At 41.9% G+C, this 22,424-nt stretch overlaps 2 protein-coding genes and 1 pseudogene across 2 annotated transcripts; all 3 read right to left on the bottom strand.

The window, feature by feature from the left end:
- Positions 1-588: 588 nt before the first annotated feature.
- On the bottom strand, positions 589-879 carry LOC145392035 (cuticle protein 19.8-like; the record flags this gene model as incomplete). Its single annotated transcript, XM_080266495.1, has 1 exon — positions 589-879. A coding segment is annotated over one exon (291 nt), but the record flags the coding sequence as incomplete, so codon positions are not given.
- Positions 880-6,828: 5,949 nt separating this feature from the next.
- On the bottom strand, positions 6,829-8,093 carry LOC145392034 (uncharacterized; annotated as a pseudogene).
- An 11,263-nt stretch (positions 8,094-19,356) lies between these two features.
- LOC145392033 (uncharacterized) lies at positions 19,357-20,503 on the bottom strand. Its single transcript, XM_080266494.1, has 3 exons — positions 20,399-20,503; positions 19,971-20,102; positions 19,357-19,641 (listed from the first exon to the last, which is right to left on the bottom strand). The coding sequence occupies exons 1-3, from the start codon at positions 20,501-20,503 to the stop codon at positions 19,357-19,359; spliced, it is 522 nt and encodes a 173-aa protein (XP_080122620.1).
- Between the last annotated feature and the right edge of the window lie 1,921 nt (positions 20,504-22,424).

Genomic DNA, 22,424 nt, shown 5'->3' with positions numbered 1-22,424 from the left:
CCTTATCGAGCAGCTAAGTCTTTGTCCAATAAGAACCGCGATTTCGCTTTGGAGCATTAGTTTTTATGGAATTTGAATGAACTTCTTCATGCCTGAATGAAACTCAAAGAATTGTGAACTCTTAATTGTCCTGATTATCACTCAGAATGCCATGAGTTTTCCCTGACTGAATGAAATAAGACATCCACTTAAACCCCATATATCAGTTGAGATTATACTGTATATGATTGTATGTACTGTATGTATATATGTATATATATAGACAGATAAACAGATAGATATAGTGGATAGATAGATAGATAGATAGAGATATAGATATATCTGAAGGCAAGGAGGATCCTTAACCTTAATCTCAAAAAAAAAAAAAAAACCGGATGTTAACCAGATTAAAAAATTTAAAATTCTCTTACGTCCAACGAGAGCTGCTTTGTATGTAGAGAAATATAACATTGAATAAGATGCTGCTAATGTCTAAATAATACTTCGACTGAGAGAGGAAAATAAACATAACTTTTTTTTGTGTATTTTTAAAATAAAATAGAATCTCTGAACATTTTATATTACATAATTCGAGAATCAGTCAAGGGTTTATTCATAGGAAGGTCGTGGCTGTTGGTAGGTCGGGGAGGGCGTGTAGGACTGCTGAGGGTACTGGGCCTCGCCCTCGTACTCGACCTGCGCCAGGTAGCCGGAGTCGCCGCTGACGGTGTAGGAGACCCTCTGGAGGCGACCGTCGGGCAGCGCCACGTAGTAGGAGCCCTGGGTGTCGTAGCCGTCATGACTCTCCTGATGACCGAAGTCGTTACCGGAGTAGTCGTCCTTCACAGCCCACTTGAAGTCGTACCTGGGAGACCTCTGGGTGGGTGAGAGGCAGGGAGAGTGAATGAAGAGTGAAGATTAGGGGGGGAAGGAGAATGAGGAAAGAGCAAGAATTACCAGAATAGTGAAATACACTTATTATGTATGAACCCTTATAATTATGTGAATGAGTGGTATAATTGAAGACATTTAATGCGGTGAAATTGTTTTGTTGGTTCTTACCACGGGCTTTGGCTTACGGTAAGAGGGCTTTGGGAAGCTCCAGGACGGGGCAGGAGGGCTGTAGATGGGTGGAGGAGAACTTTAGTACTGAGGCCGTAGTCGTAGTACCCCCAGGCTCATCTGAACGTGAACCATGTGGACTGCAGGCCCTAGTTGGTTTTCTTCCGCAGTTCACCATTCTCTTTCCGGGGGATGGGGGAATGTTGAGGGGGAGTTTTTATAACCAGGCAGCGCCAATGCCCGGTCATATCGGCGCTACCACATGAAGGCGTCCCTTTCCAGCACCGCCTTTCTTAGTAGAGGATTTTGATGGAGATTGTTCCTATCACTTTAACTTTGAGAGGATTACCCGGGTTAAAGTAGACTCATCATGAGTAGCAAGAATTAAATAAATAGTCATGACGACCTCGGCCTCATGGGGTTTTATAATGAACTGAGCCACCTGGAGCCATTCCTATTACTGCTGCTGTGCTTTTTGATCAACGCCTCTCTCTCTCTCTCTCTCTCTCTCTCTCTCTCTAATATGTATCCAGACGAGTATATTCAGCTATGGAAGGACTTTTAGAACTAGAGAAGTTAGTCACAGTTGTCATTTACATCTTCACTACCGGAGGTCTCAATGAAGTTTTATAAAATCATTTGTAGATAGGAAAAATAGATCAATAAAATACGTCTCGTTATTAAAGAAATTAATCACTTACTTTTTACGTGACATAACAAACAAGTAAGCAAAAAAAAAAAAAAAAAAAAGATGTATTACAACATAGGACAAATAAAACCAAACGCCAATTTATCCCATCAAAATTCCCCCAAGAACAGTTCACCCAATAATCAGTTTTCTTTAACACATAGAAAACGTCTCCTCCACGCCCAGTTACACACACTCGCCATGCTGCTTTCACTCTAAGCATGCGTTACCTCACATCCCGGCAGAGGTCACACTTGTAGCATTAAGTAGAAGCAATGAAGCACTAGCCACACTGCCCATTACAGTGTCTTATGGGCTATTTTCTAAGTGGTACAAGAGGCTTCGTAGCACCAATTCGTTAGTGATTTATTTTGCATTATACATTTTAACATTTATAGATTCTGATTAAGTCGTTTTAATATCGATATTTTACAGTAACAGCATACAAAAGGATACGGAGGTTTAATTTGAAGAGTAAATCGCTAAGGGAGGGAGTTACAAAGTTTTCAAAGTCACTTAGAATACGATCGTATTCTAACCTGACGAAGATCCCTAACCGTTTCCAGGTAGCTCAGCTGATGACCAGGTGTAGTTTGACTAGGGGGCTCGATCTGATTAACAACCAAGGAGACTCATTCCTATCTCATAACTAAAGTTCATCGAATTTTCTGCAACCACGAGTTTCAATAGGATTCATGTTGTAGAAGTGGGCCAGTTCCGTCAGATGAAAAACAAACCGACTATAACAGTTGGTTAGGAGTCTGGGTTTAAGGCAGCCTTAGCCAGTTTTATCAGCACTATGGAAATGCCCTTGAGGACACCACAGTATGTGGTACCAAAATTTGTATTTTCTCTTTGTAGTAATAATCTTCTTTGGCACTTAAACGGATTAATTATATCTACCCCTTTCATCCCTTCTGTTCGGGGACGCCTTTTATATTCATACCTCCAGCCACCTGTGGTGGAGTTATGAAGTGATTGGTCTGTCCGTCCCATCGTGTATTGTTTCGTGCCTGCACCTGTAACACTTTTCTGGGTGCGATATCTCCTGAACCCGTTGACGAATTTCCACCAAACTTTTGTTAGTGATGCCGTATGAGATGATGAACTGATTAGGTCATCTAGGCCAAGAGGGTTAAAGGTCAAGGTCTTATGTGTTGACTTAGTTTATCTTTGTGGGTACAATATCTCCAGAACCCCTTGACAAATTTCGACCAAACTTTTGTCAGTGACAGAGTATGAGGGGAAGATGAACTGTTTAGCCCAGCAAGGTAAAAGGGTCAGGTCAAGGTCATATGGGTTTGGGCGCGATATCTCCTAAACCCAGTGGCGGATTTCGACCAAACTTTTGCCAGTGTTAGAGTATGAAGGGACGATAAACTGATTAGACCAACAAGATCAAGAGGCCAAAGGTCAAGGTCATATGGATGAGGGCGCGATATCTCCTGAACCCCTGGGCGGATTTGGACCAAACTTTTGTCAGTGATACAAAATGAAGGGACGATGAACTGATTTAGTCAGCATGGTCAAGGGATCAAAAGTCAGGTCATATGGGGTCGATTTAGTTTAGTCTCATTTCAACCTCAAATGAACCATGTCATGGAGGTTGAATGGCGAGTTCGTGTGCAAGGCTTGTCGTAGGCATAGGCTACCGAGAGATGTTTTCCTTCTGCAACTCTGGGCTCGAATTCTTTGCGTTTCATTCATTCTTGCAATTAGCGTGGGTTTGCAGTCAGCTTAGGGGGACCTTTCGGAACTGGTGTGGTTAGATAATTGGTTAACCCCCTTCACCGTACGAGATCTGCCGTAAGTTGAATAAAATCGTCTGGTGGTGGCCTGAGTATAGCAAGAAATACGTCATCTTACTCAAGAGGTCATATCCACTGCAGAACCAACCATTTAATAACAGGTTCGAGTCACTTTCTTTCCACGTCTGTTTTTTAAATGTTGGCGAGGAGTCAATATTCTGTTCACTTTAACTAGGCCTAAAACTGACCTCTCTTTGTCTTGAATGCTGAACTATGGCAACACATTAGCAGTAGTACTAGTCACGAAGACGTGCTGCAGAAAACGATGTAGGGCTGTGGTCTAGTATCATGCTATCGCTGAGCTACAGGAAATAAACTGGAAAAGGACGAACATCTCTGCCAAGTTGACTCTCTCCCTTTGTACAGATGCATCAGGTTATTAAGCACAGGTTAACGCAAGAATATTATGCTCAGTGAAATTCTAGTCTTTAAAAGGTTGAAACTGCCTAGGGTAACCTTATTAATGGGACAAATGCTGGAGAGGGACGCCTTCACGTGGTGGCACTGATATAACCTCTGCTGCCCCGTTATTCAGTCTCTTTCCCTCCCCCTCTCAGCTGAAAGGAGGATGGTGAACTGCAGAAGGACAATTTCAGCCTGAAATCCATCGAGCTGACTTTTTCTATGAACCTTGGACGACAATAGCAACAGTAACAGCAGCAACGTAAAAAGGACAATTCTTCTATTCTTAGTCACGTCAAAATATTATATTCAGCTAAGAGTGAGTCACAAGAGCCTAAGAGAGTTTTATGTGCACGAAATAGAACCTAACGTAAGTGAGGCAACTTCTTCCACAACGCCACTTGAACCACGCTGGGCCAAGGGTACCTCACTCTCTCAGCTACGGTGTCATCAATTCATGTCCACTTTCTTTGTGTATTGTATAGATGTATGCTCGTAATGGTAACTGTGACTACGAGGGAAGTGTGTTAGTGGGAGATTTGAACATTCTTTAGTGTTCCTCCCGCCACCATCTTCTTCATTTTCATTTTCCCAGACACTAATCTCAGTCTTTCTCCATTATCTTATTACTTGTATTTAAGTATTGTTCCCATCAGACGGTTTCATTCAGCTTAGAAGAGACTTTTCGAACTGAAGGGGTTAGACACAACCTTCAATTGCCCTTCAGTAAGAGAGGTAATCCTTCAGCTGAATAACATCATCTGGTGGCAAGAATGAATAACTAACAAATAAATAAATAAATAAATGAAAATAATTAACAGTTTTATCGGAGTACTAACAAGGCATATGGGCCTGATGGGGTCCCTCCTGTTGTTCTCAAGAACTGTGCTTCTGTGCTTACACCCTGCTTAGGCAAACTATTTCGCCTTTGTCTGTCAACTTGTACCTTTCCTTCTTGCTGGAAGTTTGCTCTCATTCAGCCAGTCCCAAAGAAGGGTGACCACTCCCAACCCTCCAACTATCGTCCAATTGCTTTAACGTCCTGTATTTCAAAAGTTTTCGAGTCAATTCTTAATAGAAAAATTTTAAGGCATCTTTCCTATCACAACCTTCTTTCTGATCGTCAGTATGGGTTCCGTCAGGGACGCTCCACTGGCGATCTTCTCACCTACCTTTCAGACTCCTGGTCATCCTCCTTTCGGGACTTTGGCGAAAGCTTTGCCATTGCACTTGACATCTCAAAGGCTTTCGATCGAGTCTGGCATAAATCTTTAATTTCCAAACTGCCCTCCTACGGTTTCTATCCCTCTATCTGTGCCTTCATCGCTAGCTTCCTTTCTGGTCGTTCTATAGCCGCTGTTGTAGACAGCCATCGTTCTTCTCCTAGATCTATCAACAGTGGTGTTCCTCAGGGCTCTGTCCTATCACCAACTCTCTTCCTTTTATTCATCAATGATCTTCTAAGCTGTACATCTAACCCTATCCACTCATACGCTGATGACTCCACCCTTCACCTTTCCATTCGGTTCCCGCAACGCCCATCTCAACAGTTACTTCAAGAAACAAGGGATGAGGCTATGGCACACCTAATGTCTGACTTGGCTCATATCTCTGACTGGGGTAAAAATAATATGGTTGTCTTTAATGCATCTAAGACTCAGTTCTTACACCTATCAACCCTACAAAATCTTCCACAGGTATACCCACTAATGTTTAATAATATTCAGCTTAATCCTGCATCATCCTTGAACATGCTTGGGGTTTCATTTACTCGGGACTTATCTTGAAAAGATCATATTACATCTCTTGTAAAATCTGCTTCCAAGAGATTGGGTGTGCTAAGCCGACTCCGCTCTTTCTTTACCCCTGCACAATTGTTGACTCTATACAGGGGTTTTATCCCCCCCTGTGTGGAGTACAACTCTCATGTGTGGGGAGGCTCCCCACATACAGCTCTTCTCAATAGGGTGGAGTCAAAGGCTTTTCGTCTCATTAACTCTCCTCTTCTTACTGACTCCCTTCAACCTCTGTCTCTTTGCCGCACTGTTGCATCTTTATCTCTTTTCTATCGCTACTTTAATGGTCACTGCTCCTCTGAACTGTCTGCTTGCATTCCTCCACCTCTACGACGGGCGCGTAGCACCCGTCTGGCAGCAAACTCTCATCCCTTTTCTGTCCAACTCTCTAATGCAAGAGTTAACCGTTACTCCCAGTCTTTCATTTATGCAACAGGTCAGCTCTGGAACTGTCTCCCTCTGTCTGTATTTCCTGCTGCCTATGATCTCCAGTCTTTCAAACGTAGTGTGTCCAGGCATCTCAAAATGATCGGATCTTGAATTTGGCTCTCTATTGTATTTTGTTTTTCTCTTGGAGGGAACTGTTACTGCGGGCTCATGGCCTTTGGTTCCTTCTTCCTCGCATAAAAAAATAAAAAAAACGAGTTATGCCACAAACGGTTCATTCGTTATCTTCAACTAAAATTTAAATTAGAGTTTGTGTTTAATAATTCACTTTAATCAGTTGAAGCAATGTGAATAATAGGTTCAGAGTTCAACCAAGCCTGTAAGGAGCTGTCATATGATGTCATGGCACTGAAATATAAGATGAAGTACTCGAGGGTGATAAAATTTTCTGCCACTCTTGTCTCCTCACTGCACGTTAAGGTACTTTATTTTCCGCGACTGTGACAGAAGGAGAGTTTAGAATAAGTTTTGGGACTGGGTATGTGAGGAAACAAGGAAAGGTGAAGTGATTAGAGTAGAGTAAACTAGTTAGGAATAGACATAAATAGCTTAGAATTTTTACTATTTCTTTCATACGCTTTATTAAAATAGTTCTGTACAGGTACCGGTACTTAAGACTACATTGTTTGAGGAGCCAGTCTATAACTTATCCATAGGATGGTCGTGGTTGTTGGTAGGTGGGTGCTGGTGCGGGTCTGTAGGACGGGGCTGGGTCGTATCTGGGGTACTGCGCCTCGCCCTCGTACTCGACCTGGGCGATGTAGCCAGAGTCGCCGTTGACGTAGTAAGTCACCCGCTGGAGGCGACCGTCGGGCAGCGCCACGTAGTAGGAGCCGTCGGTGTTGTAGCCGTCACGACTCTCCTGGTGACCGTAGTCGTTGCCAGAGTAGTCGTCCTTCACAGTCCATTGGAAGTCGTACTGGGCAGGACCCTGAAGTTGGGTAGGGAGTTAGAGTCGTGATGATCAATTGGAAATGAAGAAATGGGCGTCCACACCACAAGCATGAAGTGTCTCCAAGAGAGTAATTTTTTTTTTTTTTTTCACATTTCGCTAACTATTGGCTCCTTTTTGGAAAATAGCTGGCACCACTGGAAGGTAGTGATCATGAAAGTTTAACGAAATAAAGTGCATGCCATGAATGGTCTAATAGTTGCAAAGCAAAACAAAACATAACAAAGTTTTGGTGCTCTGTTCTTGCCTATTGGAAACAAGTTTGGGGTTTATCTGCTATATTTGACCATTCTGGGGGGAGGGGCCAAAACCTATGGTACCACTGAAAGGCAGTTTTCGTGACAGTTTCAAATGGTATGACATGCCACCATTGGTTCCATAGGTGAGAGAGAGAGAGAGAGAGAGAGAGAGAGAGAGAGAGAGAGAGAGAGAGAGAGAGAGAGAGAGAGAGAGAGAGAGAGAAAGCTTGGTTTATCTCAATCAGGGAAATTTTATAAGCCATATGGGGAAGAATTTTACACGACTACTTTTAGTTAAGCTTAGTGTTCAAAAAATTAAATATGAGTAGTTGTGTGTGACAAATTACTGTGAGTGTTGTATTACCACGGGTTCTGGCTCTCGGTAGGAAGGTCTGGGTCTGTATGATGGTTCAGGAGGGCTGTAGGACGGCTCAGGAGGACCGTATGAGGGGAGTCTGTCAGCGAAGACAACGGCCACCAGGGCCACCAGAATTACCTGCAACGATATATTTTGTCAGGCAAGTCAGTATTTTACAGCTATATTGAGAAAATTCGTTTTTATTTTGGGTTTTTGTCATCAAATATCTGTCTTTTATAAATAATCAAATATGCACAGAGAGTGGTTTGGGGAACTACAAAATTGTGCGGTCGTGATATTGTAGAAAAACATCTCAGACATCTGTAGCTGCTGTGCCTGTGTCAGCGCACCTTCTGAAGCATGTTGGCTAATGGAACTCAGGATCGGAACTGATACCCTCCGAGGCCTGTTCGTCCTATATATAGCCACAACCCCACCCAAGCAGTGACGTCACGGGGGTTGAGAGGGAAAGCAGACCTGCAGGTTTTTTTGGTAGGCGATGAGGTGATTGCCAGTGGATGTACGAACTGGATTATTCGTGACCAGCCTCTCAAGGTCATTTGCAACTCATTTGGAAAACATATTTTATGAGATCAGTGACACTACTTCTACAATGATGGCGTAGGAAAATAATCTGTTTAAGGTTTGTTTGTTATGTATTACCTTGTTAGTTTTATTTAAATTGCCTCTCACCAAATACATTGTTAGTATATTAAACTCATGTACACAGATAGTAGCTGGGTTTATAATTAGGTGGCTGTGCGAATGACCCACATGCATTATAATTACCACCCTGGCAGGTATGCAATGATTAAATCAGTGAATATCTAGTACCTGCATATATTATACACAACTGTGAGAAGCTGACCTATTGTGATCATACAAAACACATACCTGAACTTGGTCGAACACGAAACATCTGAATAATGGTTGTATTAGTACTGAAACGAACAAAAGTAAAAAAAAAAAAGACATCCTTCTTCAGTAAATTTTAATATATTTAATAATATTTTAAGGGTGAAGGAAGAAGAAGAAGAAAAAAAAAGAGAATATGTGAGGGAAGACTCAGTGAAGATATGCAGACGGTTTTAGATTCATCCATCCCTTACCCAGTTCTTTATCATCCTATACAAGGCGTTGCAGCCAGAGGACAGGCAGCTGAGACTGGAGGTTTGAGATGAGCGACTATACCTATTTTACTCTAACTTGGCGAAAAACTGCCATCTCTCCATATTTACTACTATCTGTAACAAGAGAATAAGACTAGTGCATGGTGCCAGTCATGAAGGAGCGCGATGATGAAAATCCAGAGCCTTAGCATTGTCTTACTCAGCTACTGGGGTCCGTAAAACAAGCTGCACCAGGACAAAAATCTGGCATAAGTTAGGTAAAGGACTATAGTAGCTCGCCCATATGTGGGCACTGTGTGAGCAGCAAGCCATATCAACCCACGGCTTCTCTTATGGGCCACATCCAGATGGGTCGCCTTAATCCACTAGACCGCCGGACCTGTTACATGGTTGAAGTAAGGGACAAAAAATGGTCACACTACTAAGGTGCCATTTTTTTCCCTTCACTCACTCCTTCACATTTTGTAGACACAGGTATGAAGAGCAGTGTACAAAGGTGGAGATAATTAGCGAGTTGTATTTTGTGTATTAGTGCCAATATTCGTCCACAAAGCCGCCAACAGGTCATTCGAACACCCTCGCTGTTGCCAATGTGCCGTAAGTGTTTCCTCAATATGAAGAAATGCGAGGGTAAGGAGGACTCGGTGTTGACGTGGTGCGTGGGAGTGAAGCGACGCTCAGTAACGCCATCTATTTCAGGTGTGAGAAACAGCGAAGCATGGCGTCATCTCTAGTGGCAAACTCTGGGATATCAGCTCATGCCAGACGATTCTATTTAGCTGAGAGTAAGTCACAGTGGCTTGAGAAAATTAAGGAAGAGAAATATCACTAAAGCAACTCCATGGTACCTCTTCAGATATCCCGGTACTGAGATTAGTCCCGGTACAGCAGATGATTTTCTAAGGACTGGGAACTTCACCATGCACCAGTCTGCTAAATGCATGATGGCAAAGAGAGTCAGTGATGTGTGATGTGACTTGCAGCTGTGTGGGGGTGTGGGCTTGATCGCCGGGGTGTGTCATGCTATCATTGCGGCGTGACTTGTTCAGACGAATTGTAGGCAGTTGGAAAAGTTGTTTATTCAAGAGACACCTAATCTGACCTTACCTACCCTAGCCTAACCTAACCTGACCTGACCTACTCTGATTTAACCTTCCCTAACCTGATCTTGCCTAATTTAACCTAACTCAAACTAACTTAATCTAACAGCCTATTTTAATTTAACCTAATTTGACCTAACCTAACCTACTCAACCTAATTATACCTTAAGTAATCTAACAATCTGACCTGATCTAATTTCACCTGACTTAACCTAACCTAACCTAGCCTAAATTAATCTGACCTAAGCTAACCTAAGCCATCCTAATCTAATCTAACTGCTGTAAATTTCGATTCCCGGAAAGAAAGTATCAGGAAAAAAAGTAACAGTAAAAAACGTAAGGGAAAGAGCTAATCTAACCTAACCTAACCTAACCTAATCTAACCTAACCTAACCTGACCTAATCTAACCTAACCTAACCTAACCTAATCTAACCTAACCTAACCTAACCTAATCTAACCTAACCTAACCTGACCTAATCTAACCTAACCTAACCTAATCTAACCTAACCTAACCTAACCTAATCTAACCTAACCTAACCTGACCTAATCTAACCTAACCTAACCTGACCTAACCTAGGAAAAGTTGTTACTTTTTGACTGTTACTTTTTTTTCCTGATACTTTCCGATTCCCGTAAATTTCACGTAACCTTATGTCACCTAACCTAACATAATCTAACCTGATCTAATCTAATCTAATCTCCTGATAAGGGTCCAAGTAGGGGTGAACCGGTTGTCTCCCTCCCAGAAATCTTTATCCAAATGTGGGTATAATTCCAGAAGCGGGTATAATTTCATACATGGGTATAATTCCACCTTCCTTCGTTTTGGGGGGATAGGGAAAAGGTTGAGGGATGTTGATCCCCCTAATTATATCTGTTGAGAGAAAGGAGATGAGGAAGTGCAAGAGAAAATGACAAGTTAGTGGGGAAATTGTCTGTGGATTAGAAAACGGCGGATAAGAGGAGAGAAGGAATGAACTGAGAAGGGCACAGAACCTTAGCTCCTTGAACCAGGACGCCCATTTTAGCTTAATGTTGCTACCACTAAAGTCTGCTTTCATCTGACGGAACCGGACACTCACGTAACTTCAGTACTAATTCGAGGTTGCATGGAATTCAGTTAACTAAAGTACTGGGTCAGGCATAGCTCCCACTGATCACTCGTCTGGTCACCGATCCGACTGCACTTAGCCATGAACTTAGCTGGAAGGAATTAGGGATCTTTGTCTGATGGAAACAGCCTCTAGAACTGAAGGGTTTAATGATGGCTCTGTCTAACACATCCAGCTCTAAATATCCTGAACATGCTGAATAAAATTATCAGAGTAGTAACAATAAAGTGTTCAACCATGCCATTGAAGAGAAGGAGTTAAAGAAAATCACAGAACAGAGAAGAATAGTAGGGCGAAATGAGAAAAGAAGAGATAACTTTGTAAATATAAAGAGAAAATGGGGACTAGAAAAGGGGAACTTGAATAAATAAGGTGAAGGGACCATAACCCTAGGAGGAGGATAGGATGTAGTGATGATATACAGTGCGTGCTGATGAATGGAGGACTTGACAGAGCATTAGAACACTGAGTATGAAGACTGCAAGGCGAGTGTGTAAAGGTATGCTGATGTCCACGCTAATCTCTGGACTACCATGATGTATTACTTGGTTTAATCTTGTTTCCTCCAGACGATTTTATCACCTTAAGAATGATTTCTGGCAGTGAAGTCGTCAAAGAACGCTGTATCTAACCTCTCCAGTTCGAGAAGCCACTCCTAAGCTGAATAAACTACAGACTTAGCTGAACAACAAAATATGTCATCTGTGTAGAGGGCTGGGTGTGAGACTTTGCTATGTCATGAATATTAAAATCAAGACTGAGAAAAGTAGAAATGGGACTGTTAAGAAATGTATTTGAGTTGAATAGGTCATAACATATACTGTATAGTGCTTCATGAAATGAGTGGAGGCTGTACGTCTACTGAACTGACCAAAGAGTAGAAGATATTGTGCACTGGTGGTATGGTCACACGGACTGAATCAGAACAGGGTGGTGAAAAGGTGTATATGAGGGAGTCCGAAGGTAGAAGAAGGCGTGGGATTTCAAGAAGATAACTAGATATCGTAAGTGAATGACTGAAAAATGAGTTGTAGGAGTGCAGGGCGTGAAGGAATGGGGAAGGATAGACACGGATGGATAATACGGGGCCTGAAAAGACTGTTAGGAGAACCAATAATGATAACCAAAAAGATTACAAAAAAGGTGGCTCAGAATATTTATGTCGAGGATAAATTCACAGGCTTTTGAGAACATAAAAGAGCGATTGCTTATGCATCTGACTTTGGGCAAAGACTAGTTAGTTCGTTCACTGAAGCCCTACCTAACACTTCTTATTTTCATGGCACGTCACATTATACCATCAGCCCCAGTAGGTTTGCTGATTATCCACTGCATTTTTTGAGCTTCTGAAATATTCTGATATATGGTGCACTGACAACAGCAGTGGAGATAGGTGTATGGATGGGAGAATGGAAGAGTGCTGATATCCGCTACAGTACAGATTATATCCCAAAGAATGTCTCCCTTAGTTACACTGGAAGTTGAGCCTGGATTATCACATTTACCAGCTCATTAGTACAACCATTCGGCTAAAGCAGGGGTCATTTATGCTACTTCGGGTCTCTTTTCATCTGTTCAGAACTATTCACACAGGTTTAGAGCCAGTCATGTTGAAACCCGCCAGAGCGTTTCAAAACCCATTTACAAAGTTTCAGGTTCAGTGAGATAGGTGTTGTTCCATTGAGATTGCTTTGCTTCCACTAACCTTTTACCTGAAGTGAGTTTTTATGAGGTGAATCGGACGTGACTTGGAATAAAAATACGAGGTTTTCTAGTCAGAGCCAGAACGCTCATTATGATGGGACTTATATTTTGATGTTCAGGGTTTCTCTCGAGTGTGGTAAAATCGTGTTAACTGAAACATAACGCAAAGTAAGTGAAACACAGCTAAGACGTCAAGGATTAACTCAAGACATGCACAGTACATATGGGTGATTCCTGGTTAACTCCTTTAATACGATGATGATGTATTTCTCCCTTATGCTCTTGCTTTTGACAAACGATTTTATTCTGTTCAGGAGGGCTGTGGAACTGACTTGGCCTTCATTACCCGTGTCACATAAGATATATCCGCTAAACCTGGATAAAATCGTCTAGTAGAAAGTAGGTAATCAGACTGAATGGGTTGTCATATTTAGGACATTCAGACAATGCAAGCCATCTATGCTGAGTTTAATTGTCCTGGTCATTTTAGGGCCATTGAGGTCAACTCGGGTTAATGAGATGCGTTTAGGTCGACTGAAACTGACTCAGCTGAAACCGGTAAAGCAAAACGCAAAAAAAAAAGAATAAAAAAAGAAAAAAAGAAAATCGGTAGCATCCAGGGGTTGGACTGCTTCAAAAAATTTTCTCTTTTTTCTTCTGTCTTTCTTTTTTTCTTTCTTTTCTTCTTCTTCTTCTTCCTCCTCCTCCTCTTTTTATTCTTCTTCTTTTTAGAACGGTGGGTGAGTGGGTTGGTTGAGGGGTGGAAATGATAGTAGTTGGATTGGATGATGGGGAGTGGGTGACATGACGTGAAGGTGAAGATGGGTGAGGCAGATCCGTGGGTAAGATTCAGTTTACAAGATTTTTTCATTAAAATTCGGGCGAGAGGGAGTAAGAAGGGAGTGGGGTGGGAGGAGAGGAGTGAGGTGAGCAGATATTGTAGTCAGTAATGGGACCTGTGGGAATTATCATATCCTGTGAAGATGGATATTGCACAGAGTAGTTCCATTGTTAAGATAATGAGAGAGAGAGAGAGAGAGAGAGAGAGAGAGAGAGAGAGAGAGAGAGAGAGAGAGAGAGAGAGAGAGAGAGAGAGAGAGAGAGAGAGAGAGAGAGAGAGAGGTGGGATAGGGAGAGAGAGGTGGGCAGAACCGTCTTAACTGGGATGTGGCAGAGAGTAAGGAACACAAGTATATCGTTATGTAAAAGATGAGATTTGTACACACAGGTGGGGCAGTCTTGGCAGGGGACACTTCAAGCCATATACCTTTATCAGAAGCTCAGCGCAGGACGGATAAGAGGTAGGATTATCAGACAGCAATGAGTGGCCTGTCCTTACCTGTCCTGTACTGGGCTGGTGGTAGGTGATGGGTAGGAAGGTCTTCTCCCCCTCGTAAGGATGGCTGTTGTGGTTTGAACGGGAACTTGCGTGGTGAATGAGGAAGAAGTAAAGACACACCCCTCTCGTATACCCGACGGCTTGCGACACGGATAAAAGAAGTTTGATCGATTTAATAGCAGTTACTGAGGAAGTGGTCAGGTATGTAGGAACCTTCTCCAAGACGGACAGTGATATCAAGAGCATCCTGTACAAATAATTGGAGGTAATTTGGGATGAAAAAAATGATGAAGTTCTTGTTTACCAGGTGCGTCAGTAAACAGAAACGAGAGCCAATGATGTTAGTGAATATTTAAATCTCTTGAAATGGTGATTTTGCTTGAAAGGGGAGAAGGAAAATGGTGTATTCCACTTTAGAGAAGAAATAGTGTACGAAATTAGGGGAGCAGTGAACAATATAGAGGTATGTAGGAGAGATGGGCATGAAAGTCACAAACACAATGTAGAAAATTCGGAGGATTAGAGTTCAGTAAAACGAAAATGAGTCAAATTTTTGTATATAGAGATGCATCAACCACTTCTAGTTTGGTAGGAACTATGGGGTTGGATAAAAGAAAATGGAAAGGGATGTAAAGCTTGTGTGTGTGTGTGTGTGTGTGTGTGTGTGTGTGTGTGTGTGTGTGTGTGTGTGTGTGTGTGTGTGTGTGTGTGTAGCCCTGTATTAATAATTTCACTACGATGACGTCCTTTTCATTTTAATTTTCATTTTAACTACATCCAGCGATCGCCTTCAGCTTTAGCGATGTCGGGGTTAACTAAAAAAAAGTCTCTCCTTATCTGAATCAAATCGTCTGGAGAAAGCACGAATGAAACAGAAAAGAGGTCCTCGCAGTGAAGTGGTTAAAATATCAAACATGGACCTAACGACACCCAGTGGTATCTGATCATAATATTGCTCCGCTCTTTAGTCGAACGAGAATGACAATCTTACATAATGATTTGAAGAGTGTGTGGGGTTCCGCAAATCGAGTCACTGGGCTCCGTAAGTCACTGTTCACTGTCTCGTTCTATATCAGGGTGGTGGTTGAAGTAGTAGTAGTCGTAGTAGTGGTAGTCGTAGTAGTAGTAGTAGTAGTAGTAGAAATATTAGTTACAACCCCAGGCTCATCTGATCGTGCATCTGGCGAACTGCAGACTGAAGTTGCCTCTCCTACAGTTCATTATTCTCCTTTCGGGGTTAGAGAGGAGAATGAAGGACGTTTGTAGAGCCGGCCAGAGGAGCCAGTTGGTTATATGGCTGCCACCACGAGAAGGCGAACCTCTCCAGCAAAGTGAATCTGTGTTTATGCCCTCAGCTGAACATCAATTAGACATAAACGTGACCTGCTTCTCCATCCGTCAGGCGAATCATTCCTATCATCGTGGGTGAGGGAGGAGGCGACGATGTGTGAAACCTGACCTTTGTGGATCCAAGGCTTCAGCATGACGTGGATACAAATTCTAGTTTGCGACTGTACATCAGATAGGAAATATTAACTTTTCAGAGCATTATTATTATTATTATTATTGTTAATAATAATAATAATAATAATAATAATAATAATAATATTATTATTATTATTATTATTATTATTATTATTATGATTATGATTATTGCTGTTGTTGTTGTTATTATTATTGTTATCATTATTATTATTATTATTAATATTATTATTATTATTATTGTGTGCCTTTCTAGATGTTTCAGTTGAGATATATAAAAACGTTAACCTGTACAACAGCATGACTTTTTTAGAATTAGAATTTATTACCATTAAGATCAACTTTTACTCACGTTATGACAGCACATCTAGTAGTCAAAGGAGTACGAAATGTCTCTCCTAAACTGCATTACTTTAGCTAAGGTTACCGTGAGTTATATAAAAAAAAAACTGTGTCCTTGGATGAACAGGTTATAACTAATTGATTATGAACTGGTTTCCCTCTATTCCCGGCAGCTCTCTTTCCACTCACTTTCACTTATTTCCTAATGCCCTCACCGCTGTCTCGCCTTCCTCTCACCGTCACAGCAATAGGCTCTCTCTTGCCCCACTTTCCACTCCCACCTCACATCATCCTCTATTATTATATCGATACGGTTTGTCCCCAGCCTGATGATTTATGGACAAACGTCTGGAATATTACAGGGAACGAGATTATGTGCCCTAGTTGTGTCTGCCTCGATGTTTATGTAATACGGTACGGTCAATTGTACTCTGACAATGAACGACTGGACTACAAGCTTTACGGCTGACAGAGATCGAGCAGCAGCACTGAGAAGCAAGTATCTACAGTATCTTGGTCGATAAAAGCCGCTGACAAATGAGCTTTGAGAAGAATCTGGAACGTATATGATGGTTGAAATATATTACTGTCGACTGCACATGGGTTTAATATTTGAGGAATGGAGATTCTGTGACATTTTCCTCTCTTCCAACGTACAGCGAGAAGAGAGAGAGAGAGAGAGAGAGAGAGAGAGAGAGAGAGAGAGAGAGAGCAACACCCAACACCCTATAATGTATTTAAGGCGGAACGTTTAACCCTGTCATGTGCCCTTGACCTTTCATAGCTTGTCCTTAAAATCATATTAGTTCATTCTTACCTGACCCTCAACCTATCCACCGATTTTGGTCATAATCGGATCACAAGTGTTTAAGTTAATCTTACCCTGTGACTTAAACCTTTGGCTCATTGTTTTTGAATGGTAGAGTTATTTCATCCCTGACTCAAGTTAAACCACTCTGTCAAGTATAATTCCAAGCTAATCAAAACTAAATGAGTTCAAAGGCTAAGACTGTAACTTTGTTACTTGAGTTTTATCACGGACTGACTCTTCTCAGAATTCAGCTATTCTTCAGCCCTTCCACCGAGATCAAAATCGGGTCAAAGTTTTTTGAGTTGTCCTTTGGCCTATGACTTCTGACTTTTCCCGGCCTAAAATTAAAATGTTTCTCTAAATGTTCTCATCCATCAAGCCAAATTTGCTGCAATGTCAATATTTTTCCCATAATCTTGCTAACAGACAATAAAAATGACAGAAAGATTAACAAACTGAACCAAACACAAAATCCTCTCACACTTTTTCTCATGGTTAGTAACTGGAGTACTTGTGCTTTAAGGTACTGCACATAACTACATTAAACTTCCCATGGACATTATTTCCTGCCAACTAAACTGTAAATAACACGGAGCAATTCGACGGGTATTACAATGCACTATAAAAATACTCAGTAGAATTTAAAAAAAAAAATGTTATCAGAAGGAAGAACCGCCTAATTTTGTAGTTTGTTATTCCTCCGTCAGACAGAGTAGAATGATAAAGCCAATTGGTGGTTTGGGCATTTTAATTAGAGCATCTGACTTTCGGAAAATGCAATGACTATGTTAAGTACTTCATCATCATCGTCATCATTATCATCATTATCTTCATTAACATCATCGTCGTCGTCGTCGTCGTCGTAACTTCAGTGCCTTGTAAAACACACACACAACACACACACACACACACACACACACACACACACACACAGCAGCAGCTACCTCTACGACTTCGAGCATCACCAGCAAGATTAGTAAATTAAAATGAATTCAGCACTCCCAACCGCACAAGGTTCACCAGTGCAGACAACCATTATGCGTTTATGATCTAAGGACGGGAGAACCTGGGAACACCACCTCCTCGTGTCGGTAAGATCCAGTCATTACACAGTCTCATCATCATGTTCCAAGCTGCCCAGGAGGCTTAGAAGACTCCTGCTTGTCTAGCTGTAGCTTTCGTCAGTGAGGCGAATCGAACTAAGAGCCAGATTCACAAATATACCATCTTCTCCCTCTCGTAATCCAAATTTGTTTTGCTGGGAAGACATGGAGGGAGTAGCATGCACTATTATCTCTACTTTCTTATACACAATTAAACCTTAAATTATGAAAAAAGAATATTGTGAACTATTTTCTTGTTCTTGTAGGAGGGACAAGAGATGATAAATTTCCTTGTTTTTGTCCTTGCTAATTAATAGTGGAGTTAGGGGTCTGGTAATAACGTGTGTGTGTGTGTGTGTGTGTGTGTGTGTGTGTGTGTGTGTGTGTGTGTGTGAATCCGACCACTGGATTTGTTAGGTGTGGAGGTGACAGGGATGACTGCTAGAATTCATTCATTGATCATTTCGCGTTTTCTTTAATACCCAGGTCTTATGATACGTGATTCTTTTTTCCATAATTCTGTATATAAATTCAGAGGCGTGGCAGAGTTCATGACAACGACCAGTTCTGCTGACATTTTACTCGTGACCCAGGCACTCCTTCAGGTTGAAAAAATGAAAAAGAAGTGTGTCGCCTTTTGCAACCTCCCTTCCTCTCGTTGTTTTTGTGGACACGTTCCTGCATCATCATCTTACTTCAGAATATTTTCGTTTCTCTTCACTTGCCATCCAGTTCTGAGCAATTAAGAGTGTTCTGTGTTAAGTACTGATTTCTTCATCTTCAGGGAGCGTAGGGGCCCAGGGTTAGGCTATTCTTTGCAGATATTTAAGTAGAGTGACCAGTCGTTTTCCCTCCGAGTGATATTACGTGAAAAAAATAAATAAATTTGGCTTTATACACCTACAGCCCACGGTTAGAGCGCTTTACCCAGTGGACCTCAATATTTAACATAGATTTCATACCACATTCCCTCATACCCAGTTCCACACACAGCCTCTCACTTTCACCTGGCGTGTTTCTGGGTTTCCTCCTTTCAGCTTTTTTGTTCCTTCGCAGCTAACTTTGATCAGGCGTGAGTGCAACCACGCCTTTGAGCAGTGGGGCAGAGGTGACTATCTGATTACAATATTTTAAAAGTGAATGAGCAATGGAGGGCCCTTCTATTTTAAGCATCAGAGACTTTTATAGCGATACAACCCTCCCCTCTCAAAAAAAGAAGAGAAAAAGGGGGTGTAGGAGGCAAATCTTAGACAGGTAATAATGCAGGTAATTGGAACTGAGTCATAATCGCAATGCACGAAGCAGACTGTTGTTGATTTGCTTATCTGTACACTGGTGTTTATATTCGCAGAGAGAGAGAGAGATTAAAAGATTATAAGCTATAGCAATTAATTAGGTTATCTGACACAACATTTCTGCAATATATAATCTTTATTACCATGAGTTCATGGATTCTGTACAGGTTATTAAAGCTTCAGTGTTCGAGGAGTCAGTCTATAACTTATCCATAGGATGGTCGTGGTTGTTGGTAGGTTGGTGCTGGTGCGGGTCTGTAGGACGGGGCTGGGTCGTATCTGGGGTACTGCGCCTCGCCCTCGTACTCGACCTGGGCGATGTAGCCAGAGTCGCCGTTGACGTAGTAAGACACCCGCTGGAGGCGACCGTCGGGCAGCGCCACGTAATAGGAGCCGTCGGTGTTGTAGCCGTCACGACTCTCCTGGTGACCGTAGTCATTGCCAGAGTAGTCGTCCCTCACAGTCCATTGGAAGTCGTACTGGGCAGGACCCTGGAGGCGAGTATGTGGTTAAAATTCGATTCTCTGTCATTATGTATGCAACGGGTTACCTTTAGAACTGTCTTCCTCAGTATATAGTTCCCTCTGTCTATGACCCCCAATCTTTTAAACGCACGGTGTCCACGCATCTCCAAATAATAGATCATGAATCTTGTTTTGCTTTGAGCAGTTTGTCTTGGAGAGAACAACTCTGCAGGCTTTTAGCCTTTAGTTCTTTCTTCTTACGATTAAATGGTATTCTTGATTAATGGGACATCAAAGCTGAAGGAAAAAAAAAATAATAGTGGGCGAATAAGGCAAGGGTAAGTTGAATATATTACCACGGGTTCTGGCTCTCGGTAAGAAGGTCTGGGTCTGTATGACTGGACAGGAGGGCTGTAGGACGGCTCAGGGGGTCCGTAGGAAGGGCGTCTGTCAGCGACGACGACGGCGACCAGGACCACCAGAACTACCTGCGATACAGCAAAAATTGCAAATGCTGTCAGAATACTACAGTGCTCAAAGGTCCAACCAATTTCTCTCTAGAAACATGCAAAAATAGATGAAATAATGTTGAAAAACTATTTGAAAATGCAGAAATATTTGCCCATTCTCATAATCTACCACTTGAGTCTGCTGCAGAATTTCACTGGCACATCTGGATAAGTCATTGTACCTTTACCTTTTGGAACATGTTTCAAGTTGAAGCAGATGATCCCAAGTGATGCCCAGGCCTGCTGGCTGGTCCACTTTATAGTAGCGACCCCACCCACGTTGTGACGTCACGATGACCCGGGGAAAGCAGACCGACTAGTTTTTGTGGGTGTGATGAGGCGAGGTGGCCGCCGCGTGAACTGGGGTGCTCGTGACCCATCGCTGAAGGTCGCAAGCACAAGTTGCTTCAGAACAATCAAAAACTTAAAAAAAATTGTCGTTTAGGCATATGATATAGTTTTGCATTGAATTTTACTTATTATTATTAATTGTTTGCTTCTCCGTGAGTCTCTGGTAGAAAAGTAGTTTTGTTCTCTGTTGGTGAATACATAACAGGTGTTTGTGTCAAATACTGTACAGTAAATGAACAGGTGACTTGGCTGCTAGATGAGAACGTCATCACACTCACCTCGAACCTCGTCAAACCACCAATTAGTGAATGAAGCGTGAAACTTTGTAATTATATATTTATTGCTTATTAATTACACATATTTTTGGACAGTCTGTGATTACTGTTCACCCAATTCATGGTGTACTGTTGAAGTGTTTATATCTTTTTCTGTACCATTTTTTACCTTTTAATGTAACTTAAAAATGTCCTGGAAAATGAACAGGGCCTCTTGAGAAGAATATTTCCCTCTGCTCATATGGACACTGTGGCGTTTAACCTCTTGGAGCCCGTGACCTCTTCTATAATTTATTCTTGCTATCTCCAGACGATTTTGCCTCTCGCATGGAAGAGGTTGATGAAGGTTTTGTTTAACTTTCCCAGTTCAAATTCTCTCTTTCGCGTTTGGAGATGGATAGAATGAATTAAAGAATTGCATGATCAGTTTGTAAAGGTTAAATCACATGACATTTCCAGTCCCACGTTGCTTTATTTTCATTTTTATTTATTTATTTATTTTTTGCTGCCTGCTCACATACACGTAATGCGTACCAGTATCTGTTTTCAGTTCTCAATTCATTTTTTTTTTTAAATGCCAAAGGTACGGCCAGCCCATCTCATCCAGTTAACTATACTCTGTTCAAATTAACTTGGCCTTAAACAGCCGTCTCTCCATCTCGAATGCTGAGTAGTAACGACAGACTAAAACTGAAATATGATGACAGTCACGAAGAAGTGCACTGGCAAGGTTGTACAGCTGTATTAGTGTCCTGTTCTGCCACTGAGGTGCGCGAAATAAGCTCCAAAATCTCGAAAATATCTGCCAAGTTAACCTGAACGATATATAGCGAAAGACTGCCCTAATGGTTGCCAGCTGACTGTCCACGGGAAAGTAATGGCGAGAGTGTAGGAGGCAAGAGAGAGGTGGCTGTGGATAGGATAGGGATGATGGCACGGTGATGTAGAATAGAGTGAAAAAGACCAAAGAGCTGAAAGTTGAGATAAGGGGTAGAGGAGAACAGAGAGGGGTGGTAGTGAAGGGGATAGGATAGATGGTGTGATGGTGTTAGAGTGTAAAAGGTACAAGAACACTACTCTGGACAGAGGCAGAGGGTAAAGGATGCTACTGAGAGATGGCTGTGAAGTAGGTAGAGGAGATGGCACAATGATCTAAGAGTAGGGAGTGGAAAAAGAGGGTAGAGGAATAGGGTACGCGAGGGTAGAGAGACGTGGTAATGAAGAAGGCATGGAAGATGGCACATTGATTAGAGTAGAGAGTGAAGATGAGGAGATAAGAACACTTGTCTTAGCTAGAGACTTGAGGTTACAGAAGGGCAAAGGTGGCGGACAGCAGGGATAGGTACTGTTGATGCAGGTGATGGTTCAGCGCTCATCACAGGGGTTTAGAATATTTTTATCTGCAATTAACGTCTCAGGTGTCCATATACTGTATATACTGAACTAAATCCGTGGAAAGCCTAATCGTAATTTAATCAGGCTTATGCCAAGGGATTGAGCTGAATATTGTTAGTTACTGTTTTCCTTTTGCTCGTGTGTGTGTGTGTGTGTGTGTGCGTGTGTGTGTGTGTGTGTGTGTGTGTGTGTGTGTGTGTGTGTGTGTGTGTGTGTGTGTGTGTGTGTAGCATTTAGAGTATACGAGAAATTATACAAAGTAAGTGATGTTTTTAAAGTT

This window comes from Coenobita brevimanus, chromosome 21, assembly GCF_032717465.1.
Source record: "Coenobita brevimanus isolate Jiangsu-jjx chromosome 21, ASM3271746v2, whole genome shotgun sequence".
NCBI classification, from domain to species: Eukaryota; Metazoa; Arthropoda; class Malacostraca; order Decapoda; family Coenobitidae; genus Coenobita; species Coenobita brevimanus.
Note: the sequence above shows the minus strand (reverse complement) of the source record. Positions and strands in the feature narration are given on the sequence as shown.

Bases quoted from the DNA above. Each gene is read 5' to 3' on its own strand.
- LOC145392033 (XM_080266494.1), bottom strand. From the start codon at position 20,503: ATGGGTCACGAGCACCCCAGTTCACGCGGCGGCCACCTCGCCTCATCA. The intron at 20,103-20,398 runs GTGGGGTCGCTA...GCTGTATCGCAG, and splicing joins ATCGTGACGTCACAACGTGG to GTAGTTCTGGTGGTCCTGGT. The intron at 19,642-19,970 runs GTAATATATTCA...ACTCGCCTCCAG, and splicing joins ACCGAGAGCCAGAACCCGTG to GGTCCTGCCCAGTACGACTT.